Genomic DNA, 27,610 nt, shown 5'->3' with positions numbered 1-27,610 from the left:
AAATAGGGTAATGGTTTCGAGAAGTTGGCCGCACACCCCTATCCAATTTTTTTGGGAGCACCCCCGAGGGCCACACGCAAAACCTCCCGTGAATCTGAGCTAAAACAACAAAAAGATATCGGAAATGCATTACTGGTTGTTCATGCCCAGAGCTCGTCAATTGATAAATGTAGCGTTTAAAGTAATGTGAAACACAGACCTATCCCAAGCGAAATAAAAAAAAAAAAAAAAACAGTGCTAGTTTTTGAAATACCAACTTCCGAATGGACTTGCATTGAGTGACAGGTAGACACATTTTAGAACCACGCTGCAATACTGAAAGGACATTCAATGTTTCCCCAACAAACGGTCATGCATACGTCAACTCTGACATCATGAGTGGCCATTTTACGGTTATCAAATAATAATTGTGTATGAACTGAACCCTACTCAGCAGGATGCAAGCAAAATAATGTAAGCCAGTGCAAGTAGACTGATGTATGTTGTGGCCAAACAAAAATGCAAGTCTATAAAACAGGTTGCAGTAAGCTCCATTATTGTTTGGGATAATCTGCATATACGCAGGTCACCAATCTGCTTCACCTGTGTCACTCAAGATAAAACAAGAACATCCTAATGGACCGACTGCTTAATATACATTTGATGGCAAACACCAAATCTGTACAAATTGTCAAACTGTGTTATTTCTAAAAGTTAATGACACGACCTTCATATTATAATTTATGGCCTATTCACCAACGATTCATTGTGTAAATATAAATTGTACTTACTTACAGTAAGTATATTTTGAGTGCACGCGAATGTTTTGCCAGGCCATTAAAGAATAGTTTACAAATACTTACTGTTGTTCCTTCCTTCCCAGGCTCCCCAGGGGGACCCATAGGTCCTGCAGAACCCTGTCAAAAAAAAAAACAAACAACACAATATAAAGTCCAATGCGCTGACCACTATACTACCACGCTTTCACAAGTTTAAACCTCATTAAATCTGACAGGCCTTCCTTGCAGACGCTCTTTTGGCTTGTCATTTCGTGATGAGCTAAAACAGCGTCTGCGTGGGAAGCTACACTACTACTTTAACATGGACAAAATAAATAATCTTAGAGCGCTAAAAGGAAGATAACTATTATTATGTGTGAATTCTGGAAGGAGGAATGAACCACCCTTCGTTTTTAAAGCGATTTTTCCGGCACAAAGGACGTGCCAACAGAAGTGACTTTAACATTTTAACCACTTCAATCAAGATCCAGTCTATTTCCTTAAAGGGGAAGTATCATGGGGTTTTTGTCCTCTCTTGTTAAAAATGGTGAAATAAAACCTTCACTTTGCTACAAAATAATTCTAGAACGACGAGAGGAGAGAAATCAACTCAATTCTTGACAGGAACAACTCGTATTCTGTTCTAACGCATTTTGGAAACAAAAATACGAAAACTTGAAAAACATTAGCCTAACATTTTTCAAGTTTCAATCCATTCTGACCTACTCTGTCTCTGGCCAGAGGCACTAATCGACAGTTTCATTGCAATGGAGCGATAATTTATAACAAAGCTAGACAATGTTTTTTTTGTTTCTGTTGTCTGACAAACATTTTTGGGTTTTGAAATGACATCAAATTTTCGTGATACTTCCCCTTTAAATGGACATCCTTAGTCAAACGCACTCAAAAATGGCCTTACTGCATTTGCACAAAACAATTTCAATTGGATTTTTCAAAGTGTTGCTACCTGAACAGCCCATATGACAGCTTTAACAAGCTCGAGGTGGAAGGGGTTTCTTCACTATCAAATTGACACATCACCAAGGACTATAAACTTAAGACTTTTGCTCTTGGAGCAAGGATGGTACTTACTGCATCGCCCTTGTAGCCATCTCGTCCATCAATCCCAGGTCGTCCCACTACTCCAACCTCCCCCTTTTCTCCCTGTTTGCCAGTAGGACCTATAGCACCTTGCCGTCCTGGAGGGCCTTGCGAGCCTTTGGCGCCTTGATCGCCTTTGGTCCCTAGGGCTCCATTAGGCCCAGTATTTCCAGGTTGACCCGGGAGACCCTAATGTACATAAATGAAATTGTTGAAAGAAATGTGATGTTATATTTTAAGCCTGTTGAATAAATGACAACTGTATATTTCTCAGTCACTCTGATACAGGGATGCTGCCTATCGTTTTATTCACCACGCTTAAAACACAAAATCACGTTTTCAATGCACATCGACATTCAATCCTTGCAGTATGCAGGATATTCGTTACAAGAACCGAGTTTAAAGGGAGTGGTTCACATTTCAGCGCATGTGCATGAATCTTAAAAATCCCACTCACATGTACTTCAGTAATCACATTTTATAATTAGTCCAAGCAAAATGACAGATGCCCAAAATTCACAGAAAATGCTAGTGGATTGTACTCATATTGTCGATATTGAATTTAGCGTTGACCCGTAGGATTTATTCCACGGTTGATGAGTTTACGGTTATTTGCATGCGAAATAACGAAATCATATGAAAAAATTACCACCCGAGTTGCCTATTTCCTTCCGAATGGTTCATAAACAACGAATTAAATTAAACAGGCTTGGGTCATAACAAGCAAAGGCGAAAGGTATTTTGATTGACATGCGCAGAACTGTGAACCCCTCCTTTTTTATGGCCTTAGCATTCGAACCAGTGATCGTAAAGTCTTAGTTTCGACTCCTGCTGGGAGAACTCGAAATTTCTTTTTCTGAGTATGCCTGTGTCAAAGCCGGACTGACATAGTACATCTGCCTAGCAAATTGCTGTTGTTAAACAGTTACTCATACTAACTTTCGCTCTTGTCGTCTGAATTGCTTTGAACCTCATTATGAAAGCATGTGAAAATTAGTTTTGTTTGCATATGAATGCAGAAAACTAATTTTCATGATAAAAACTATGCACGAAGCCTCGCTTTCATGTTGAGGTTCAAAGGAACTCGGAAATGGCCTATTGAAATAGTAGTACACAGAAGGACTGATATTAAAGTGATTTCACAAGCCCCAATACTTACATGCTAACAAAAAAATCAATATCATTGAATATTAAATAAGAATGACAGAGAACTTTCATACCATATAGATATGACAATGCAAAATTTGTTTTACTTTACTTTTTGTAGATATAGTAACAGTACTGGAATAAAGCGTCCATACACCAGTTTTGCACATTGGCAAGTTCTTACATACACACAAGCTGCAGAGCTGAAGATGAAGAAACCTGAACAGAATGATGGAGTTTTCGTTCCTCTTTCAAAATGGTCGTTTTTCTCAGTTCTTTTTTATTCCATTCATTTTCTGAAGAGCAGAGATCAAAACACGTGCCCTCCTCCAATTCTCCACTGTTGGTCACCAAATGCACAAAGTGTTCCAAATTAGCGCTTCCCACGAAATAATCCCTACAGACTGCGGTGTTAAAATACTTCTACTTACCTTGAAAAATAAGCCTTATTATTAAAAACTGCATCATTGTATAATGCAATTCGAGGGATTTGATTGGCTTAGCGGCCATGGTATATGAGCAATTATACCATGGCCGAGAAATGGCGACCATTAAATTGCCTTCTGGTCGTTCTTGCACAGCGAAATCAGTAAGATCTAGCAATATTTCTCGGTTGTTTTTAATAAAACAATTATTCCACTTGCGCTTGTTGGATATGAGATGATTATAGCCAACTCGGCGCTTCGCGCCTCGTTGGCTATCTATCATCTCATATCCAACGCGCGCTCGTGGAATAATTGTTAATTATTCTTAATCAGTCGTAACTAATTTGTTCTCGATTCTTGTTTATTCCGGATTTTTGCGCTATCGCATGCTGACCCAAAATCAGGAAATATCAACAACGAATTTAGGAGACGGCAATGTATTTATTTTTAGAAAGCATCACGAAAAGCACTAAAGAAAAAGGAACTTACCGCAGGGCCTTCCGTCCCTGGACTTCCATCCGGTCCATCAGGTCCCTGGAAAACAAAGGCATAAATGTAGACCAGAAACTACTAGTATCAGAGAATATCTGAGTATTAAAATCACGTAAGACCGGTTTTTCTTCCATTTGTTTTCAGTTGCATGTAATTTATGGGGACAATAAATCGGGTTAACAGCATTACAACCAATTTTTAGCGTATAAGACACGGTCCTAGTAAATTTTAAGGTGGATTTCCACTAACCGCGTGCGTAAACGTAAAAAGTTGAACAGCGCTCAACGTTTTACGTTTACGCAAGCCGTTCATACGTTGTTTACGTACGTAAAGCCAGCTAAATTTACGTCTGTACACATGTAAAATTTGCGCGACAGTGGAAATCCACCTTTATGGGTGGATTTATGAGTGGACTTCCAACTGGCACATCGTATAAATGGGCCGTTTGCAGCTAACGGTCACACGGTACAAAAAACACCTTGCGGGAGAGGAAGCTACGCACTGGGACATCCAAAACAAAGAAAATTCAAATTTGACGGGATGAAGTCGCTTTCTTTTGGATGTCCCAGTGCGTAGCTTGCTCTTCAGCAAGGTGTTTTCTGTACCATGTGACCGTTAGCTGCAAACGGGCCCATTGTTACGTGCCCATGGATGTACATTGGGCCTGCTTTACGTACGTAAACAAAATAAGAAGCGACGAATGAATGGCTTGCGTGAACGTATAAAGTTGAGCGCTTTTCAAGTTTTTACGTTTATACACGCGGCTCACACATCGCTTCTTATCTTATTTACGTACCTAAAGCCAGCTAAATTTACATCTATGCGAATGTAAAATGTACGCGACAGTGGAAATCCACCTTACCTGTTGAAGCTGAAGGTGTGTAGATGAATGCACCCCAAAGTCATCTTGGTAAACCTATTTTTATATTACATCAACTCAACATGACTCACAATAGCACCGGGCTCTCCAGTATCTCCTGTACTTCCTCTCGGTCCAGGTGGTCCCTAAGAAATATTTGTTAACATGATCAACACTATTAGCGCACATCCCAGCTGCTGAATTATAGACTAGTCCATGGTAATGTGTCCAGTTCTCCTTTCATGGGAATTGGCCAAGACAAAATATAATTGAAGGGTTTTAAACTGCATATTGTAATATTGACTTTTTGAGACGTCACGTAGTTAACACGGTTAAACAGTTACCGTAAATGATCTAATAGACGCCCGGGGCGTCTAATCAATTTAGGGGTCCAAGGGGAGGGGGGGGGGGGAGGACTGAAACTGCGGACTCAGTTTGTCCTCACCACAATATTATGTACTAAATTTAGTCATAGAATACATAACATTTTAAGTAATTATTACAGTTTCAGGACAGTTCTTCCGCAAAGGGGACACTCATCATCATCATCATCATCATCACCTTATCCCAACACTCAGCAACGCCCCTTTGATTTTCTGGCTGTTATACACAGTTGTGGTCTCATCACTCAAAAGCCTTTTAGAGAATCACGCCAAACTGACCATATGCTGGCACTAAGGGTGGTCACAGCCACTCGTTCTTTTATGTAACCAAATTGGAGACGGGACACCATTTCTATGTGGTCATCCGAGAAACGTGAAAGTCTAACCATTTGCAGATGTCAAAGCAAAGGCAGCACCTTTTTCTCAGTTGCTTAAGACTTTGAATGTTGGTCCGGCCGGGGTTCGAACCCACGACCTCCCACTCAGCAGTCCAGTGTTCTACCAACTGAGCTAACCAGGTGGCGGTTAAACTCAGTAATGGTCCGCACAGTCACATATGAACACTGCATTTGCGACCCCTAGAAAGGGGACTAAAATCAATGACATTCCACAACAGGAAGCTGAGTCAGTCCTCCTGATCTCTGACAATAAATCCTGTACCTTCTGGCCAGGGAACCCATACCTGCCATTCTGTTTACTCTGGTAAGGAAACACCTTCCTTAAGAGGTCACTGAACAATAAACAATGTAATCCTTGAATTTTCGATATCTAGTCAGGAGAAACTCAGTGGCCAGTCATGGTCTCGACAGAAACCTTACATTTTGCAACCTCTTTGTGAAGGGAGTCATAATCCTCACCTGAACAAAACGTTTTTGTAAGCTCTACCTAGGGGGAACCCAGTCATCAAGACTATTATGAGATACTTACTTTTGTTCCATCGACTCCAGGTCTTCCATCCTGTCCTCTAGTGCCCTGCAGTAAAAGACAAGCATTGTCCAAAAAACTAATAATAACTTTTCCATTTCTACTGTAGCCTGGTGATAGCTGGCTATTTTGTTTGCATGGGGTCAAAAGTTATGGTGGTGGAAAGATGCTTCAACGAGATGCGAAGCCACGAGAGGAATAAGAAGGAGGCACGTCCAGCACCAAAACTTTTGACCCTGCGCAATACAACAACAATTTAACTAGTGCAACCATACTTTGTTCAGGACACGATCAGACGTTTACCTGTTCAGGACAGACAAGTTCGCATAAAATTATAAGACTAGCCTCCAACTATACAGACCTGAATCAAAATTTTTGTATTATTTATTACTTACTGTTTCACCTGGTTTCCCTTCATCTCCTGGATCTCCTTGATCACCTTGAGAACCCTAAAAAGTGGCAGAGTACAAGAGGTCCCAATTTGTGTCTTAAATTGTATTCTGTGACCTTCATTTTAGGCATAAGGTTTTACAGAGGATGTTTTCTCTTGCTGTTTAACCTTGTCGAAAATTTTCCTGTCTTGTCTTTCTAATAGATCATAGATGTTAACTGCTTTAGGATGATGAGGAGGAAGCATTACAATAGCAAAGCCTGAATAGCAAAGCCTGAGGGGGACTCCCATATATAAGTGCCTTTTAGGGTGCTAGAATCCTAAACAACTTCCGTCAGAGGTATGGTGGTACCTTTTGAGGTATTAAGCCAAAACATGTGAGAGGAAGTAAATGTCAGTCAACTGGTTTGGTACCTCTTACTCAGGGGAAAAAAAAATTGTTCGGGCCATGCCCACAAAACAGAATTCTGGTACCTTTTAGGGTTTCAAAATTTCCGACGATCAACCCCGTCACTTTGATATGGAAGTCCCCCCCCCCCCCCCCCACCCGCGGGCCAGGACAGGAAGATGATATATTTACCCATGACAAGCAAAGCTTGCCTATTTTAAAAGATATATCCATGTCATCCATGGTAACATGCAGCCCAAACAGGACAATCGCATATGATTTACCTGATCTCCTTTGATGCCTCGAAGACCACGCATACCTCGAACTCCTGTTGGACCCTAAAAGTTACAAATAATTTAAATGTTAAGAATTTATTAAAATAATTATACATAATTGTCAGGGCACAGTGCTTAGGAAATTCCCTCATTCCTGATAATGTATATCCTCACTAAACAAAGGACAGTTGAGTATTTGTTTTCATTTTCATTTAACCCAAACTTGCTCGTTGGGATTCAGAAAATCAGTCCCTTAAATTAAATATTTTCTCCCATAATTTAAACATCTACATGTACCTTTTTAAATTACGATTTCAGTCAACTGGGCCTAGAGGTGTCTTAACATGTAAATTAAGGACGGTGCCTACTATTGGTACTGCGCATACGTTCTGCGCATTGCGAGATACTCGGTTTTCCAATGGGTGGTGCCTACTAACACAGGAATATTTTTGCGCGGTTTAAAACTACGCAGAGAAAGCAGAACTTAGCAAATGCTTTTGGTATCTCAAAAGAAGATTGGGGATAGCCATGCATTTTTCAGAGATAATTAAGCTTCAATTTAGGAAAAAATCTCATACATTGCTTTATATTTTGGCACTTTTTAGAGATATTACTGCTTAATTATCTCTGAAAAATGCGTGGTTACCCCCAATTTTCTTTTTGGATTCCAATAGCCTATGCTAAGGTCTACTTACCCCACATAGTCATAAGCCGCAAAAAAATATTCGGTATTAGTAGGCACCGTCCTTAAAGTGGGGTGATAGAAATAGCTTATAAGGGTCAAGCATCTTTGTCACTTTTACATGCAGTTCGATCCCCTTGGAGGATAGGGTGGAAATGAGAGCAAAGGGTTAATAGAACATGTCATTGGGTAATGCAGCCATCTTGTAGTTAGGATTAGATCAGAGAGCATGCAGTTATAAATTTAATCGAGGTAATTTTAATAAACAATTAAGATGGCCTGTGGTAAAGTACCAAACTATTGGGCAAGAGAAGAAAGTTTAAATTTTCTATAGAATTAAATTTTCACTACATAAAGGTAAATACTTGACTTGCAAGATATACAGAAAACCAAAACAGGGAAGCTAATTTATAGTCACTGGATAGTTAAATTCAAGCAAGCTCTAACTAAAACACTGTTAGCAGCTTAATTACCGGTTCTCCTACAGGTCCAGTTTCTCCTTGGTCTCCAGTGGCACCGGGCAAACCCTTTAACAAAATGTAAGATCACAACTCATTTGAAAAGCAAATTACCGTAGGAAAACAGCACATAAGCAGTTACTGTATGAAAACTTTTGTATGAAAATTGGGCTTAATAATATTATTTGCATGAAGAACAAACTTGTCACCTCTAGAAAAAGTTCAATCTGTAAATAACAGTGAATCTGCCATTATAATTAAGTCAAGAGCGCCACACTTCATTTCAGCTAAACAATTTAATAGTGCATGAATTGACAGCAATAACAGGGGTATAGAATGGTAAAATCCGAGACCCGCCAAGATGCCGAGACCTTCATCTAAAATTCGAGACCGAGACTTAACTGTGTTTTTCAAATCCGAGCTCGAGACTAAAACTCGAGACTATCAGAGTGCGAGAGGCTGTGAACGCAAAAAACGCAAAATGTGTTTTTTTACTAACACTACCGGAAAGCATAATACGGCAATTTAGGAGCAGAATTTATCCAAACCTACATGTCTCACAGAAGCTGCAGAAGCGATTGTGCTGTTGAGCAGTTTTTCAAGATTATTCTTTGTTGTTTTAGGACGGTTAATTCAGACTTAACTTTCGCTTGCTTTGCAAGACCCCGGGCCCGAGATTCAAATTTCAAAATGCGAGATTCCGAGACCCGCTTTATTTTTTATGAGCTTGAGATTCCGAGACTACAGTTTGAGACGCCGAGATTTCGAGACTCGCCGAAAATTTGCCGAGATCCATTATTTTTCAAGGGCCATTCTATACCCCTAACAACGGGATGATAACAAGGTCCCCATTTTTGTAATGCCCAGTTAATCACATCACCAGTTCTCTCTCTTTCTTCTATAACTATTCTAATGCCCAGTTAATTCCGTATGAACATTAGCTTTTATAGTTAAGAAACAAAGCTCCACCGACAAACTCATTTGTTTGAAAAAGAAAATTTTTTCCTTGAAAAAAAATTTCTCAAGTGCAGATTGAGAGCTTCTTAACTCAGGATGCATGCATCTTATCCATGAGCATGGCTTAATTTTGCCAGCTGTTTTTACGGAATATGTTCATGAATTCAAGAGTTACTTCTCGAGAACTTACGTCAGCTCCATTTTGACCCGCTTGTCCTGGCTCTCCTGCAGCACCTTGTTGACCCTATCAAAACAAAAACAAACATTTCTGTCCATGCACTAGAAATTGAAAGGGTTCATTAAGGGCAATAATTTAACCCACAAATATGCTTTTTTTAAAGATGTACATGTAGATCACTCTTTGTTGTTTTGCTGAGCACAACAAGAGGAAATATAAGCGTTAATGTAGGTGAATTGGCCATGTTTTGGGAATATGGAGCCAGAAAGTGTAGCTATTTATAGACTGTGTAACAGCATGGGACCCTTCTGTACTAAGGAAAACAGAAAGACCAAGGCTCACGGACATGGGGATACATGTAGGTGGTCAAAGAAAGGAGAGAAACCAGCTAGGTTTTGTGGAATGTAGTGGAAAAGATTGCAAAGGGATGTGAAAGTAATTTAAGACACTATGGATGGACACTACTAACTGTATTTTGCTTTGAAAGTCTATCTAATCCTCGTCAAAAGCTGTTGCCTAACAAAAAATATTGTAAGAGCCCACTCAGGCCAGATTAGAGCTCTCAAGCATGCATGTATGTACAACTCACTACAGTAGGCTGTATGTGTGATGTTGAAGACCCCAGCCAAATACATTTACATTTAGCCTTGGCAGGGAAAAGAGGAAAAGACTTAAGGACACCCCACAAACAACTAGAGGTGGCCATGGCCAATGATTTGTTGGAAGAGCTGAGAAGAGTGGACTGGGGAAAGCAAAAACATTTGCAAGGAATCATGTGATATGGTGTGTACTGGTGGACTGCAGCCTATGCTCCTGAGCTGCAAGTGCTATAATTGGGATTGATGATGATTGACATTATTTTATTTATTTTTAAAGGCTAAGTACAGCTTACTGAATCTCCAGGTGGTCCCACAAGACCCATCTCTCCGGTCTCGCCACGCTCTCCCTGTAGCAAAGAGAGAACTTAATTATAACACTTTTATAACGTGCAGTTCCAGAAAATATCCATACTCCCCCCACCTCCCCCTCTCCCCAAGAAATTCCAGTAATGTCTATCCTCATACTTTGCTTCTAAAATTTTGTCTTTTAACACCCCCCTCCCCCTAGGAATTTCCAATGACTGTCCAAGGGGTGGGTATGGATTTTTACTGGTCGCAGGATTGCATGTTATAACCAAAGCTAATAGAGTACATTTTGTGGCATTCACTTACTGATGTCCAGAAATGCACCTGTTTGGGTGCTTCGGAATAATTTGTGTTTTACTAAGAATTTAGGGCAGGGGACACCTTGTGATGTCTATCATAAAGTTCATGCATCTCATTAGCACGAATTTCTGGACATATACATGTATCTCGACTTGACTTCAGTCTTTGGCCCCGCTTTGTACAAAGAGCAAAAAACGCTATCCAGTGGATAAATCATTATCCAGAAGATAAAATGTACTCCAGCCAATACATTTTTTCTGTGGATAGCAACTTATCCCCTGGAAAAAGTTATCCGCTCTTTGAACAACTGCTGCCTAATATATAACATATTACTAAACCAAAATGACACCATGCCAGTGGACAGCAAAACACAACAAAAAGAAAAGAAATCACACTTGGATAGAATTAACCTACCTCTGGTCCTCGATTACCAGGCGAACCTGCTCTTCCTGGAGAGCCCTGAAAATTAATACATTAAGTCATGTAAATTCACATTTATTACATGTAAGAGAATCAGAACAGAGAAACCGAAATGACATGGTTCAAAATTTTTGAAACCAGTGTGATTGATTTTTATTTCTCTGTCTCAGCTGATTACATATAATGAATACTGCACTAACTATATGCCAACTCTCCCAGATTATTCGGGGTCTCCCGGATATGGAAATGAATCTCCCGTCTACTGTACGGGTGACTAAATCTCCCAGATAAAAGCATCTTATTATTTGTAAAATAAGCTATCATTTCACCCAATCTGCCACCCAATCTGCCACCCAATCTGCCACAAATTTAATGGAAACCAAACAAAATAATTATGCTTTTATCATTATTGTCATATATTAAGTGACTGTCTGATTGGATAAATATTCAACCAATTAAAGCGCGGGACAAAATGCTCTCATTTCATGCAACTTTTGTGCCAAATCACCCATAATACTGGCTGGGATAGGGCTGAGATGATTTTCTGAGGAGGAGGAGTGCGGTGAGTGCATCAATTTTGTTTGGGGGGAGGGTAGGGAAATAAGTGGAGGGAGTGCTCAAAAGAAAAAAAATCTCCAGATTTCAGATCTTCAGAGATTGGCATCTCTGCACTAAGAAAAATTAAACCGGCTTGAAAAATTAAAAAAAAAAAAAAAAAAAAAAAACCACAACAAATACATACATGTACACTACACAGAAAAAGGTTAAGATGATCAAGGATGAGCAGTTATTACTCTTGTATATACATTATATTTGTTTCTTCAAGGTCAAACATTCTAAAATAAAATAAAGAGTGTGTAGCATTCCTTAACTTTACAATATAACTACTCAAGGGTTAAAAGAGCAGGCCCATTAATCTAAACAACACAACAAGACAGCCAGCTCTTATCTTGTATCCAATGTATGCTTGTGGAACAAGTGTGTGATTGTAACTTTTAAGCCATAATACCATTGTACTTGCAGCAATGACAAATTATTAGCCTGTGTACTTTGAGCTCCTGGCCTCACACGTGCACCCTGGAATCAAAATTCCACAATGTAGCCCGCCTTCTCCCCAGCAACACAAGAGAATATGTTATTTTTGTTAATTATAGCAGCGATCTGCAGGCATATACTTACATTATCGCCAGGAGGTCCTCTGATTTGCTGAATTAGTCCTAAGGGTCCTTTAGAATCCTGAGGGCGAATCTGTATAAGCACATTAAATAATGAAAGTGTTCAACATTAAACCTATATTTTTGTCTATTTTTAGGTTTTTACTTCTTATTTATTCTTATTCAGTATGACTGTTATTAATAGCACTGCATAACACAAACCTAGCCAGTTTACTTAATACCTCTTACTAACCAAGTTTGAGGTCTGTGCTGTAAGTTAATGGACGGAGATTTTTCCCGTCGATTTTTTTGGCCCAAGCACGAAATGCATGGGCCATAAATCAATGGGAAAAACGAGGATCTGTTACTGATAGTAGGGACTGAGAAAACAAGGTTAGTAAGATATTTATTATACCTCTGAGGTTTAAATCGGGCATGTGGGAAAGGAAACTCTAAAATTAGCAGGCGGCATGAAATACGGCCTGCAAAATTGACCAATCATGTCCACCACACATACTAACTGAGAGATAATTAGGTAAATACCTGCAGTGTTATTTTGTTTCAGCCTTGCTATATAAAACATTAGACAAGAACAACAATTACCTCTCCAATAAGACCAATTGGATCAGGACCACCTTCTTCAGGTCCACCAGGAGGGAGCGTCACAAGAGTTCCTGGAGGACCTGGTAACCCTGGAGAGCCAGCTAGACCTGGCGCTCCTTTCGTACCATCAGTTCCACCAGTGCCCTGGGCAAGAAAAGGAATGGTGAGGATTGATCAGAATGATGAGGTTTGATCAGCAAAAGGTTTGCAGGTTTCATTGAGTTTCAGGAGCTTACAAAATTCTAGATTTCTCCTGGGAGGCAAAGGAAAACTTTGAGGATCCTTCATGTAATTAAACCCTATATACTGTATGAGGATGCTAATAAGAAGTCTTAGGGTAACTTAAATCAAGGGACTGTGCATGTGTGAAATTAAATAGGACCACAAATATAATAGCGTATAATTTCCTCAAATACATACATGTAAGTGCCCACTAAATTAATTACCAGTTGATAATAATTAACACCTTCAGCAGTATTTAAGCACAAGGTGTTAAAAGTGGGGACTGGCAATTTATCAGTGAACTTCACAAACAAATAATTCACATAATTTGAACATAGCATTTGGTTAAAATTCCCAACTGGCAGGAGGCAAACCTGCTGGCTTTATTTAATTTACAAGTGTGGATAAGTTATCGAGCTACCAGCTAGCGGTCAGCGTGTGGGACGTGAACCTGGGACCTTTAGATTTCAATTCCAGTGCCCTAACTGCTAGGCTATTCTGCCTCCCTAATTAGTCCCCCCTCAAATCAGGTTATCTACAAGAAGATTTAAGCCGGGTTCTATTGGGCTTGAAATACATACACCCTCCCCCCTTCCCCACTAACACTGCCATTCTGGGTTCAAGTAAAATTACCAGTATAATTACTCACCTTTTCCCCTCGAGGGCCAAGTGATCCTTTAGGACCAGGCGCTCCGATGTCTCCCTAAAATAACACAGATAAGAACATCCATTGATATTTTTAATTAATATTATTCACATTGTGAAATAGGCAGACATGTAATTATTCAACTTGTCATATGCAAAACTCGTCCAAAGGTGCTTTACTTCTCAATGTTAAGGTTAAAATGTTTTTAGTCACACAATTACAAGATCTCCAAATTATGTTAAAATGAGGAAGAGATATATAAGGATCAAAGATTTTCTGTTAGCTTAATTTAAAAATTATTAATGACTTTATTGGAATCTGAACTGTGGGAGAAAAAGGTAATTTTACTCTCTCCTAAACAGAAAGCTGATGCTCTGATCTGAAGTTGCCTGATATTCTAGCAGATTTTAATGCAGGTGAAAGGTTCAATGAAGCCATAGTACTGTACATACATGTATCATTTAGTTCGATCTGTATTAAGTTAATGAAAAACGTTCATGTGTTATTTGGAAGTATAGAATTAAAGGTTTAAAGGTATGAACTCAACTGTACTTGTTAAGCTTAAATAAAGCTCTTAATAAATGAACAAGAAGACGAAATTTATCAAGGGAATCAACACATTTACAATACATTTAAGCTCCTAATATCTTTAACAATTAAGCTGAGTTGTAAGACTTGCATGCACACATCATTGTAAACAAAGCTAAAGGGTCCTAAAGTGTAAGCATATATGTTGTCGTTATACAATATCATTAGCTATAGGCTACCACAAAAAAGAGATTTTACAAGATAACGGAAGTAAAAGCCTCAATACATACCTAAACATTTAAGTGGCAAATAAAAGGATCACCCCAAATTACAAAACTGATCACTCGATCAGGCGTCAAGAGTCGTCTTAGGGACCTAGACACTACAAGTATTCTTACACACTGAACTACCGGTAACGCATGTCACTGCTGAACAATTGTGAGCCTGCACAAATTCATGAAGCCAAAGCAAGACCAACGTCAAAGGAGCTGAGGTAAGGTTTTCAAAAGTTTTTCATTTCATTTTCAGATCATTGTACTTTTTTCAATAACTTGAAAGTGAAGACTATTCATAATCCAATTTTAGAGATTATGTAAGCTTAACATATACGCTGTGAACCTTGTTTTTTTAGATTCTTTTCACACTTCCTTTTTGAACGTGAAAATTAAGTTTAATAAATAAGCTTACTCCTGGCCTAGTGGTGTATAGACCTTAGATTATGGTTTTCCTCTCTCACCTTGAAATAATATGATATTTATTGATTAAGGGGCAATTCATTGAACATGTATCACCATAGACCGCTTGGGAAAAGAGTGGCAGCCTGGAAGCACGGGTGGATCAATGCTCATTCTAAACACGGGAACTGGTTAAGCACTGTGTGTCCATTTGTTTTCTGTTGGAATATGTACCATCTGGAAAGCTAATTTGCCTAAAATTATGCTCATGCAGGGAGTATTCAGTGTACATCCCGGGCCGAAGATATGATGAGAGTTTCAACGTTTCACTCCACGCGACTGCCGAAGCACCTACACCAGGAAAATTATACTGACCACCTGAAAACGTTCATTTGAATGGTAGAAGTTTTCAAAAGCCTAGGTAAACTAATCTTTCCTTGCACCAATGCCTATAAAACTATAATTTCTAACGTCAGGTATTTTTTAAGTTGCTTTACGCCAAAGACCACCATCATGCGCCAGTACACCAAGGGATTTGGAAACCCATGCAGAAGATCTTTGGCATAACTTACATAAAATGCAGTATGGCCTAATGGTTCCTGGAACTTTTTTTTTTAGTAAATTTTAAGGTCATTTAATAAACTCACACTGACTAACAAAGTACTTTAATCAGCTTTGAGTTCTCAAAGCGTTATCTTTATATAACTGCATGAAGTGTCTTAATATTCGTTACATTCAACTACTCATGCATGATTCAGTGCATGCACTTATGGCATGTTTTTTAGGCCAACAATGAACCATTCTGAAAGTGGAATAAAAATAATTGCGTTCATTCTGCTTCATAGCAGAAGTAGGCCAAAAACTCATTTCAAGTACTTTCTCACTCTGGACTGCATGGTAACCAAGAAAATGTGCCCTTTGGGTGCCCAAATGGAGGGGTGTGATGGGGGAGGGGAGGGGAGTGAGTTTCATGCAGGGAAGTTCCACCTTGCCTATCACTTAGCCAGCGGATGTCGTCCTATACTCCCACCAAATGATTTAACCCCTTGCCCTTTCACAGACCTACTTTTACAGGACTTGTACCACTTTCTTGTTCATAACACAAAAAATAATGAACCCCTTTCAAGGGATTTAACCCCTTACCCTTTCACAGACCTACACAGAAATTGCACCACTTTCTTATTTATACAAAAAATAATGAAGCCTTTTCTTTTACCTCAAAGAGAAGCCAAATTCCAACTTTTGGACACTTGGATTTTAGCTTTTCAGTTCATAGTCTATTTTTGCAATCCTTTCTATTTCTAATATTTTAAGTTTTGCTAATTAACCCTTTTGGGTAGACCCTCCCTATACAGCTCAATATATAATAAATGTACCCTCTACCCTTAAGCTAGGTTTCAGTTCAGTTCAGTTCAGTCTATTGTCAATGGTTGCCTCACACACAAATACGACATTAACGAATTAACGTTAACGAGGCAAGGCAGCCCAAGGAAGCCAATTAGGCTTATGTAATGGACTACCTTGGATAACTCTAATGTTAAAAACGCTAGGGTGTGCCGCTCATGCCCCAAGGCTGGGACTCTTTTACAAAATAGATGTAAGCTAAAGCTTCAAATACCTTCTCTCCTTTGGGCCCAGGGTCTCCTGGAAGTCCAATCTGTGAAACAAAACAACCAGCAGCAGTATGTCTCAAATATAAAAAGGGAGAGCTAATAATAATAATAATAATAATAATAATAATAATAATAATAATAATAATAATACTAATACTACTACTACTACTACTACTACTACTACTAATAATAATAATAATAATAATAATAACTTACAATGATTTTAAAAAGCTAAAATTACAATAAAAGTAAACTCACAATAATAAAATCAACTATGATAAAAGTGTTTGACAGAAAAGGTGAGTTTTAGCTCGGCTTTAAAAATACTAACTGTGGTGGCACTTCTTAAGTCAAATGGTAGTGCATTCCAAAGTTTCGGTGCAGCACAGGTAAAAGAACGGTCACTAAGTGTAGCTTTTGATTTAAAATGCAGATAACTAAGTAAAAGTTTATCGCTAGAATTCCTTAGATTATATATGGATGGGAGCCTAAGAGAAATAAGAGAAGATATAAGTAGGCACTAAAAAATTAAGAATCTTAAAAGTTATTAACAGTATTTTAAACTTGATTCTGTATCTAATCGGTAACCAGTGTAATTCATAAACAAGGGGTGTTTTACTTGTCCCCTGGTGCCAAGATGGCGCATAGAGGCATTACATGGCAAAATTTCTATTAGCTAGATCGCATTTCAAGATTACATGGAATGTTGTGCCATGAGCCATTATTTTGTGGCATTTAGAAGAGTGAAGTGATCCGCTCAAACCAGATTATAGCTTGCATTAGGGAGGTAGCATTATGTGGCATTGATGCCTCAAGAAGCCTTGCTGGAATACCATCAAGACCATCAGCTTTACCTGCTGGTAGATTTCCAACAAGTTTTCTGGCATTAATTCTTTGAGTTGTTGCCCTTAATTTTCACTAAAACAGGTCATTTGATCAGGAATTCATAAAGATTTTTTTGAGTATCAGAAGTGAGTGACATTTACCCTTTGTGGTGGCGGCGGAGGCTGGTCAGCTATCAAAAAAAAAGGGAGAAGCAATGATTAAATTGTATGATCATTATTATACTGATCCATCTGGTAACATAATTTATATAGAAAATTTTTAACTCCATTATGACGAGCGTAAGACATTATTGATGGCCCATGAGTTGATTGGATTAGAACCAGCTGCTGGGCAGTTTTGGTAAATTTTTTTGTGACAATTTTTCAAGGAGATGTAACACAGGAGATTAACACAACACTTAGTTGTTTAGATTTTGTTTGCTCATTAGCTATATAGCTACATATGTATATAGGTATGTGTTGTGCCAAAAGGTATGGTTTTTTGAGGTATTTGGGTCTGAAATAGGGTATACAATGTAACCATTTTGGTCTTAAAGTCTGAAATACCGAGTTATGGATTCTAGAAATGGATTCACACACCCCCACTAAAAATCTCTAGAACCACAACCCCCCCTCCTCCTCTCAGATTTCCAGTGGGATGACAAGGGTACAAGCTCACTGCTAGAGGAAATGGGTATTTTCTGAAGACTAACACAATACACTAAGTCAACTCCCTTTATTACGGACACCCTCAAGACCGCGAGTTAGTGTCCCTAATAGCGAGAGTCCGTAGTAGTTGGAATTTATTTCAGTCAAACGTCTGTAATTATTTTTGCCGGGGATTTAGCTGCTGTCCATATTATCGGGGTGTCCATAATAACGAGGTATCCGCATGGCGAGAGTTGACTGTATTTTAAAAGAACTATCTCACATTTTTTTCCATTGCTCCAATAGCCACATTGTTGGTCCTATATCTGGATTACAGAAGGAATACTGGAAATGGCCATTGCAAGGGCAGTTGTCATATAATATTTAAATTTCTTGGTGGGACATTGCTTCTCAAAATATTGCCCGGTATTAAAAAAATCACCATCTTGAAGTAGCAGCTAATTTGTGAGAAGGCCACCAACCTTTACAAGCAGACTGTTTTATTTCATTTATGACAGTATCAAGATCTGAGAAGTCAGCGGTGTAAACATTGCGTCGATTTCCAGCCATCCTCTCCAACTCAGCGCGGTCAAAGTTAGTTCCAACCCCAATGGCAAATATGGCAGTTCCTTCATTTCTAAGCGCATCTGCAGGAGGTCCTATGTCATCGTTTGCCCTTCCGTCTGTGATGACGATACAGACATTTGGTATATCGTCCCTGTCATGGCTTGGTGTGTATATTTGCTCCCTTGCCAACGTAAGAGCTCGCCCCGTGTACGTTCCCCCAGAGGGATAGACCATCCGATCTATGGCTGTGTCAAGGCCTGCGTAGTCGTAGTGAGACTGTAAACCGAACACCTTTCTGACGTACACACGTGAGGAATAGATGACGGCTCCAACATGACTTTTGTCAAATCCTACTCTGAATCCCCTGTAGAGTTGCTTAATGAAGTCTTTTATCTTGTTGAAGTTCCCTTTTCCTGCCTGCTCGATACTCCCACTGCCGTCTATCACAAAGACCAGATCAAAGTCTTTGTCGCAGGCTGGGCAGGAAAAAAAGAAAGAAAAAAAGGGTTATCATTAAGTTTTAAGGACGGTGCCTACTCGGTTCATCTCCAGATACTCTGGAAAAATGCGTGGTTAACCCCAATTTCCTGTTTGGATACCAAGAGCACTTGCTGAGTTCTGCTTTCTCCACATAGTTTTAAACAGCGCAAAAATATCCCTGTATTAGTAGGCACCACCCATAGGAAACCTCAGTATGATGCGCAGAACGTATGCGCAGTAACAAAGCCATTCCGAGAGCTGCATCCCCCATCCTTTTCCTAGTGCCAAAAGTTTCCAATTCATGAATTTTTCAGAAGCGATGTTTTATGAAAATTATTTTACAACGGATTTCCATACAAACACCGTTATTTCAAGACGTGTTTGCCCACTCGTCAAAATGGCGTTGAAAACCGTGATAAGGCCTATTTACGCGGGATGCCCTGAGGGGGCATACCGTGTCTTAAAACGGGTCGATTTCTTTTTTTTTTTCTTCGTCGTATACACAAATCGGTACATTAATTTATTCATTAAACTCTCCCCTCTCCTACTCGGGATGTATTGTTTTGATTGTCTTCAACAAAAGCAGGCCAATCAAAATCCATTCTTGTCGCTTATATTGCGAGGGAGGGGACCCACTCACCCCTACCTGTGTGACGTCAATGCATCATTTGATATATTTATTAAAGACGGATTAAGTCGCGCCATATTGTTTTAACATGTTCTGGACTCAAGTGTGCCGTTTTCAAAGGGAAATTTCACCATTTTGAAGCCGTAAATCGAAAGAATAACTTCTAAGAAGCACCCGACACGTAAAACGGTGGAAATTGGTGAGTTCTTAGTGAAGGAATCGTGCTTTGTTTGACAGTCTTAGACCACGACGCGAGACTGAAAAGAGGTCATTGAGAAGCTTACGTTATCGTAATGGAATTCCACAAATTTCCGCTGATAGTCTGAGTCGCGTAACACACGGAAAACAACGTAACGCGATCGTCGTGACTCAAACTATTCCATTAGCAAGGATAGTTTTATCAATCGGCGAAGCATACAGTTGGAATAAATGAATCAGCCCCAGCATCTCGCGTAATGCCAGTATAGCAGGCATCTTGTTAAATAATTCGCGTTAATTCCTGTAACAAGGTACTTTTCTGCGATATTTGGTTACATCATAAACCAGCTGGCCTGAACAATTCTAAAGACTGATACATTAAAAGTTCAAGCCGAAGCCGTGGACAATAATCCTGCGGGTATACGTTGGAGCAAACTGGTGATTTAATCGGCCTAACATAGAAAACAAAGGACATTTATAAAAGCAGATATATGTATATTTCGGCTGGCCAAATATAGTACACAACCACAGTTTGCTATTTTGAGTTGGATCCTGATCTTTCCCTGTGCTGCTTTTTATTTATTTATTCATTTATTTATTTTTTTTCAGTTTAATAATCTCCTTAATTCCCAGGTAGCAAATGTTTATAATCCTTAACCGCAATCAACAAGAATTCGTTTGTTATAAAGTGACCTCGGCATTGAAACATTACGTGGCGCAATATTTTCGCTTCTTAATTCCCTCCTTATCGATCTCTATATCTATTTTCTAAGAAGCAAAAATTTAATCGGTGAAAGATCTTTGAGAATTTTCCTCTTTTAAGAGTCTAGTAATTAACTATTGTCTTTCTGGGGTGAACCTTCTACATAGGTCAAAACTATGGTTAAAACCGAGTCTTTCCCGATGAAATCTGAAAGTACGTGTTAAATAAAAGTTGTTGAGCCGGGTTCGACGAGTTCTTTCATGAATTGGGTTCGCGTTCTTTAACTTTTTCTTAGATGAACTTAGTAGCGTTTTACTTTGGAGTTCTCCGAGGCAAATGGTTGTGCTGTTTTATAAGCAACGCATGTATACAACGGATGGAGCAATTTGACATAAAAACTTTCTTGGTTGAACGTTCCTGAGACTCCACAACGCGCCGAACATATCATTTCTCAGCATTCCTCTAATTATAGCTCATGGAGATTTTGTCGTATTTTGCCTTTTAACTGTGCGAACTTCTCATTGTTCATGGACTCTGTAATCCTTCGGCAACACCCAAACCGTTTATCATTTTGAAATCTGTCGTGTATTTAGTCGAAACATTCGTGATTCCATTGTACAATGTTGCGTGAGCTAGTACCTCCGGCTCACAGCAGGCATTTGTTCACAACAACCCTTGTGGTCGAAAGACATGTTATCACAGACGAGCCTTTCGTCGTATTATTATTAAAACGTTACTAATCACAATATATAGTGGTTCATGTTCTTCTATTTGCGCAAATGTAAGTAATCAGCTCTTTATATGGTTTCACTGTTTATCACCCAATGTTTAATGTTTCGGTTAGCGATGGCTTATGTACACAATGACACAGTCTTTTCTCACTTCAAATGATCGGGTTTCGTTAGCGCGCGTATCATGTCTTTGCAGATTAACCAGACACGATATACGATGGAGTGGATTACAGAGTTTTAACGACAACATCAATCAGCCAGTTTTTTAAACCACGCAAGCTAACTTAATTACTACGGCCCGCAGTTTTTCTTTTTCGCAAGAGCATCGCTTAAAAATCGAAATTGAATCAAACTGAAATTGAAAGGAGAATTATTTCATTTTTTATGGCTGTCTATTACTCACGGCTTTCTGGAGGACGATAACTGATCGGTGGTTTATGTACAATAACTGTTATACGATAATTATTTTACAATAGGTCCCAAACAGTTACTTCTAGCAGTGTGCCATTGTGGTTTACTCGGCTAGACGTATGAAGAATGCAGTCACTAATTATAAGGAAATGTTTTTTTTTTGTTGTTTGTTTTTTCGGAAAGACAAACGTAAGTATCACGTTAAGGCCAACTGACATGTTATCCGTGAAGAATGCTCGTCTGTAAGTTGCAAGCCAAAGTTCAATTGCTAAGAATTCTTCTTTCTCTGTGCCTGAAAGTCTTATGTGATGTGATAAGTATGTGGATGAAAGCTAAGCCTCACGTATAACCATTCACATGAAAGCTGTCGAACAGTGCTTTCACCATATGCTGTCTGTCTTTTTATTCTGGAAAACGAAATTTGAGATTTTTGGTCCGCGCTCAACGAAATTACATTAACACTGTTCGGTGTAAAAGTGTTAAAATATAGGCTTGTTACCTCCGTCTTCTCCCCCATCGCCGCCTTCACCACCACCGCCAACTTCGTCTTGGGCATACACGGCATTTAGAAGAAGAAACGAGAGCACCAGCAATCGTAAAGCCGCAGAGAAGCCATAAGAGAGGACCATTGTTGAATTGAAGACCTCCTAAACAGGTCCTTCGCGGTGCAATTTGCGTACACCAGCAAGAGACCTGCAGCGAGCTATGGCTGCAACCTAATGGCACGAGAAGCCGAAAATATGCGTGCCCTGAAAACTGCTATCTCTCGGCCTCATGGATCAAATGTCCGCTAAAGCACGCATATGTGAATAGTTTATTGTTCTAACTTTGCCTGCTTTGTGACACGAAGGCAACAATCGGATATTATGAGGTCTGCAGATAGGTCGTAAACATGTCATGGCTCGAATTCCTGGGAAAACAAATCTGATCAATGATTTCGTTGTCACAAACTTGGCATTCTGTTTTGCGATAAGCGGGTTTAAAAAAAAAGTTTTTCTATGTTACTCATGTTCTCCTTCGCAGAGCGTTTTCCACATTCTCCACAATCCGATTTGAAACTCATTTTCGTTGCATCCGCAAAACAGCGCGCGGCTAGAGGGTTTGTGAGGCCATAGCTGTACTCTTTGATAGCGGAAAGTTAGAGGACGAGGGAGAAAACGTTTGGCGCGCGCAAGATTCCACAACACCCTCTTTGATAATCTGACAGGAAAAAAGTGCGAATACATAAAATATTATCCGACTAAGAGAAGAATCCTACTTAATTCGCGCGGCTTGTCGAACGCTGTGAAACAAAACAGCAGTACATTAAGTACTGCACACTAGCGTCAGTAGCGTGCAAATGAACGGGGTTTCTGAATTCTGGTCGTGATGGCGCGAAATGTTTTTGCGAGTTGGACTTCCCGATTCTTCGTTCCTAAAGTCTGCGAGTTTGTTTTCTGCGAATTCTTTGCAGGTCATGATCAATGCTGTGTATTTGCGTCTTCCTGTGGGAAAAAAAGATACAGTAACATCTAGACGACCTACTGTATTTTATTTCCAAAATAAAGTACAAGAGTTCAGAACTCTCAGATTTCGTATCTAAAAATACTAGACGAAAAGAAACAGCACCCTCCTGATGGATTTTTCAGTATTCGTCATGCTTTCATTTGAATGTTTGCACGTCAGGATTTCATCTACAGACTCGATTTGCAAAACAGTACAGGGATTTTCGAAGAATTGTGCTTTCATTTCTCAGTGTAATTTTATTGGTCACACAAGAGCAGCCTCAGGTGTCCGATCGCTTGTATGACATTTATAGGGATATATCAGTGGATTATGGAACACTTGGTTCTATCAACTGATCAGGTAATTTGACCACCGGAAATTTTGCCAGCTCGATCTGAAATCTCGTGAGGGTGGCTAAATTACCGTATCAACTCAATAAAACCAAATCTTCCCTTCCCACACAATTTCTTTAGTAACAAGATGCCCATACCACAGGCAGACCACCCTCTGTTAGTGTGGTGTAATTACTGTTTGGAACTTTAAGACTTTATATTCGCGCGACACGATCGGTTGAAATTTTTTACTCAGTGGAGATATTTAAAGTCCCCTTTTACCTAAATGTTGAAATAAAGTTTCAAGGAAATGTTGATTGAGTCAGGCGTGGTGTTTTTTGCCATTCCGAGCCGTAGAAACCTTTCTCTGGTGAGTTTACTGTTCAACAGTGTTGCCGGCCAAAGGCCGGCACTAGAGAGAGGGCGACAAGGCAGGCAAGAAGCCGCCGGCGACCTTCAAACCGGAATTGTCGCAAAATTTGAAAAATTCTTGATTAACTACATATTTCGCCATGTCTTGGCCGAGTTTGGGCTTCTTTCGTCAAATTTCCTTGGAGAAAAGCGGAGCTCAAGTCCTTACAGCGGTAAAAACTGATAAGTTGTTGCATATCATTGTAAACTGAGATAACTGCGTATACTTGTATTATGTACTGTCCTCTCTTCAGATTCAGTTTCTTTATGCCCGTTAACACGCACAAACAAACAAACACAAAAAGGCAGTAATCAAGAATCAATGCAATCTGGAAACTCGAATGATCAAACTTGAAAATGCTGGGCTCCGGGCTCCGCGCAAAATGTCTTTAGGCTCCGGGCTCCACGGCCGAAAAAGGGTCAGGGCTCCAGTCAGTAAAATAATAGGACTGCGGGCTCCACAGCAGAAATTTCAGGGCTCCAAGGACCCCCCCTTTGGGACCCTGAGTTGAGTTTACATGACACGTTAAAACAAAGGAATTCTTGTTGCTTGCGGCATAGTTAGTATATGCTGGGAATTAATGAGATTAACTGAAAAATAAATAAATAAATAAACAGAAGCACAGGAAAAGATCAGGATCCAACTCCAAATAGCAAACTGTGGTTGTGTACTATATTTGGCCAGCCGAAATATACATATATCTGCTTTTATAAATGTCCCTTGTTTTCTATGTTAGGCCGATTAAATCACCAGTTTGCTCCAACGTATACCAGCAGGATTATTGTCCACGGCTGCGTGCATCAGTCAATTGAATTCTTCAGGCCAGATGGTTTATGATGTAACCAAATATCGCAGAAAAGTACTTATTACTGTATATGAAATTAACGCGACTCATTTAAATAGGCCTTATAACGGTTTTCGACGCCATTTTGACGAGTGGGCAAACAGGCTTGAAGTAACAGCTTTTGTATGGAAATCCGATGTCAAATAATTTTCATAAAACATCGCTTCTGAAAAAATTCATGAATTGGAAACTTTTGGCACTGGAAAAGGATGCAGCTCTCAGAATGGCTTACAGGATTGGCTGAAGGACGGCTCCTACTTTTATTACTGCGCATACGTTCTGTGCATCTCGAAATACTCAAAATATTGACGGCAGACTGATCCCAACGGCGGAGGTGACGAGCTTGATAGAATAAACAACAAAAGCTAGCCTCGGGGGCTGAACGAAAAAGAAAAGTGAGAAACATAAAAGGATCGTTACAAATGAAGATTTAAAATATAAAATACGTGACAATGATTGGTTGTTTAGGACTAAGTTACAAGTGTGAGACATGTTATTGCCGTGTTTCGTCACGTCTATTTATACCAAGAGGATGCAATGTTTTAGCTTTGTTGATAAGGTTTCCTATGGGTGGTGACTTCTCATACAGGGATATTTTTGCGCGGTTTAAAACCATGTGGAGAAATCAGAACTTAGCAAGTGCTCTTGGTATATCCAAAAAGAAAATTGGGGGTAACCATGCATTTTTCAGAGATAATAAAGCTTCAATTTCACCAGAGTACCTCGAGATGCACCGAGTAGGCACCGACCTTAAAATTAATGATAACCTTTTTTTTCTTTCTTTTTTCCTGTCCAGCCTGCGACAAAGACTTTGATCTGGTCTTCGTGATAGACGGCAGTGGGAGTATCGAATAGGCAGGAAAAGGGAACTTCAACAGGATAAGAGACTTCATTAAGCAACTCTACAGGGGATTCAGAGTAGGTTTCGACAAAAGTCGCCTTGCAGCAGTCATCTATTCCTCACGTGTGGCAGGCCGTGACAGAGCCATAGATGGGATGATCTATCCCTCTGGAGGGATGTACACGGGGAAAGCTCTTACATTGACAAGGGAGAAAATATACACACCAAGCCATGACAGGGAAGATGTACCCAATCTCTGTATCGTCATCACAGACGGAAGGGCAAATGATGACATAGGACCTCCTGCAGATGCCCTTAGAAATGAAGGAACTGCCATATTTGCAATTGGGGTTGGAACTAACTTTAACCGCGCTGAGTTGGAGAGGATGGCTGGAACTGCACGCCATGTTTACACCGCTGACTTCTCAGATCTTGATACTGTCATAAATGAAATAAAACAGTCTGCTTGTAAAGGTTGGTGGCCTTCTCACAAATTAGCTGCTACTTCAAGATGGTGATTTAACACCGGGCAATATTTTGAGTAGCAGTGTCCCACCAAGAAATTAAAAAATATATATATGACAACTGCCCTTGCAATGGCCATTTCCAGTATGTATTCCGCCTGTAATCCAGATAAATTATAGGACGAATAATGTGGCTATTGGAACAATGGAAAAAAAAGTGGAATTAGTTCTTTTAAAATACAGTCAACTCTCACCTTGCGGACACCTCGTTATTACGGACATTCCGATAACAGAAACAGAAACTAGAAATCACCAGCAAAAATAAATGACAGACGTTTGACTGAAATAAATTCCCACTATTACAGACTCTCGCTATTAGGGACACTAACTCGCGGTCCCGAGGGTGTCCGTAATAAAGGGAGTTGACTGTATTGTGCTACTTCAGAAAATACCGATTTTCTCTAACAGAGAGCTTGTACCTTTGTCACCCCACTGGAAATCTGGAGGGGGGGGGGGGGGTGTGAATCCATTTCTAGAATCCATAACTCGGCATTTTAGACTTTAAGACCAAAATGGTTACATTGTATACCCTATTTCAGACCGAAATGCCTTTAAAACCATACCCTTTGGCACAACACATACCTATATAGCTACGAAAATACAAAACTGAATGCAAGGCTGGCACTACGGCAAAGGGCAGATTTATTAGTGGCCAATATTTCGACTAATAGAATTAGTCTTCCTAGGGCCAGAGCTATACTGAAGGAAAATATAGTAACGGCTCCTTAAATTAAAGTTTGAAAAATATATGGAAAAAAATGATTGGCTAATACATGATATGAAGACAGCGTACTTGTAAATATGAGATAACAAAAATATAGTAACGGCTCCTAAAATTTGAAAAAATACATTGAAAAAATGATTGGCTAATACATGACATGAAGACAGCGTACTTGTAAATATGAGATAACAAAAATATAGAAGTGTTTAATCAAGGTTCAGCGTTAGTTTTTCCTGTTAATGCCTTCTGGAGATAACGTTTTCCCTCTATAAAGTAGAAAAGCCTCGCGTGCCTTACGGCGGGAGGCATTGATGGTGGGTTGTAGTTCGAGAGGGATGAGTCGCATGTCCGCAGAAGAGTGACCTGGTAAGTTGAAGTGTGTAGGGACTGCTGCTGTAGAGTTGACGTGAGGTGGGTTATTTGTCGCTTGCCTGTGTTCTGTGAACCTTTCACGGATCGTGCGTTTGGTTTCCCCTGTATACTGTTTTTTACATTTTTTACATTCAATCATATGTGTAAGGTTAGTAGAATTACAGGTCATATGTTGTTTTATTTGTCTTGTTTCGCCGGTGTTGCTAAACGTGTTTGAAGTTCTTGCATTGTCAATGTAAGGGCAAGTGAGACATACGTGAGTGGAATTGCAGCGGAAAGTGCCAGGGGTGAGCTTTGGTGTCGTGTTAGTGTTCTTTAGTTTTGCTCGAACCAAAAGGTCGCGAAGGTTTGGTGAACGACGGTAAGCGATGAATGTTTTATCTTTGAATATTTTTTGAAGCACTTTA

The 27,610-nt window shown here is 39.5% G+C and overlaps 1 protein-coding gene across 2 annotated transcripts in view; it reads right to left on the bottom strand.

Annotated features, from left to right (window-relative positions):
• Positions 1–22,502, bottom strand: part of LOC146474176 (uncharacterized) — a 74,039-nt gene extending 51,537 nt beyond the window's left edge. The window contains exons 1-18 of one of the 2 annotated variants that reach the window (XM_085117429.1): positions 22,172–22,502; positions 18,437–18,997; positions 17,469–17,497; positions 16,488–16,526; positions 13,671–13,724; positions 12,800–12,943; positions 12,222–12,290; positions 11,037–11,081; positions 10,310–10,363; positions 9,430–9,483; positions 8,298–8,351; positions 7,152–7,205; positions 6,484–6,537; positions 6,092–6,136; positions 4,874–4,927; positions 3,920–3,964; positions 1,851–2,048; positions 843–896 (exon numbers count right to left, since the gene is read on the bottom strand). In XM_085117429.1, coding sequence (XP_084973555.1) covers positions 843–896; positions 1,851–2,048; positions 3,920–3,964; positions 4,874–4,927; positions 6,092–6,136; positions 6,484–6,537; positions 7,152–7,205; positions 8,298–8,351; positions 9,430–9,483; positions 10,310–10,363; positions 11,037–11,081; positions 12,222–12,290; positions 12,800–12,943; positions 13,671–13,724; positions 16,488–16,526; positions 17,469–17,497; positions 18,437–18,997; positions 22,172–22,301 — 1,737 coding nt within the window. In that variant the 5' untranslated portion in view covers positions 22,302–22,502. The remainder of the gene's footprint in view (positions 1–842; positions 897–1,850; positions 2,049–3,919; positions 3,965–4,873; positions 4,928–6,091; positions 6,137–6,483; positions 6,538–7,151; positions 7,206–8,297; positions 8,352–9,429; positions 9,484–10,309; positions 10,364–11,036; positions 11,082–12,221; positions 12,291–12,799; positions 12,944–13,670; positions 13,725–16,487; positions 16,527–17,468; positions 17,498–18,436; positions 18,998–22,171) is intronic. The other variant, XM_085117428.1, reaches the window with a different exon arrangement.
• Between the last annotated feature and the right edge of the window lie 5,108 nt (positions 22,503–27,610).

Source organism: Pavona decussata, unplaced genomic scaffold, assembly GCF_977016875.1.
Source record: "Pavona decussata unplaced genomic scaffold, jaPavDecu1.1 SCAFFOLD_91, whole genome shotgun sequence".
Lineage (NCBI taxonomy): Eukaryota > Metazoa > Cnidaria > Anthozoa > Scleractinia > Agariciidae > Pavona > Pavona decussata.
This window is presented reverse-complemented; position numbering and strand designations above follow the sequence as displayed.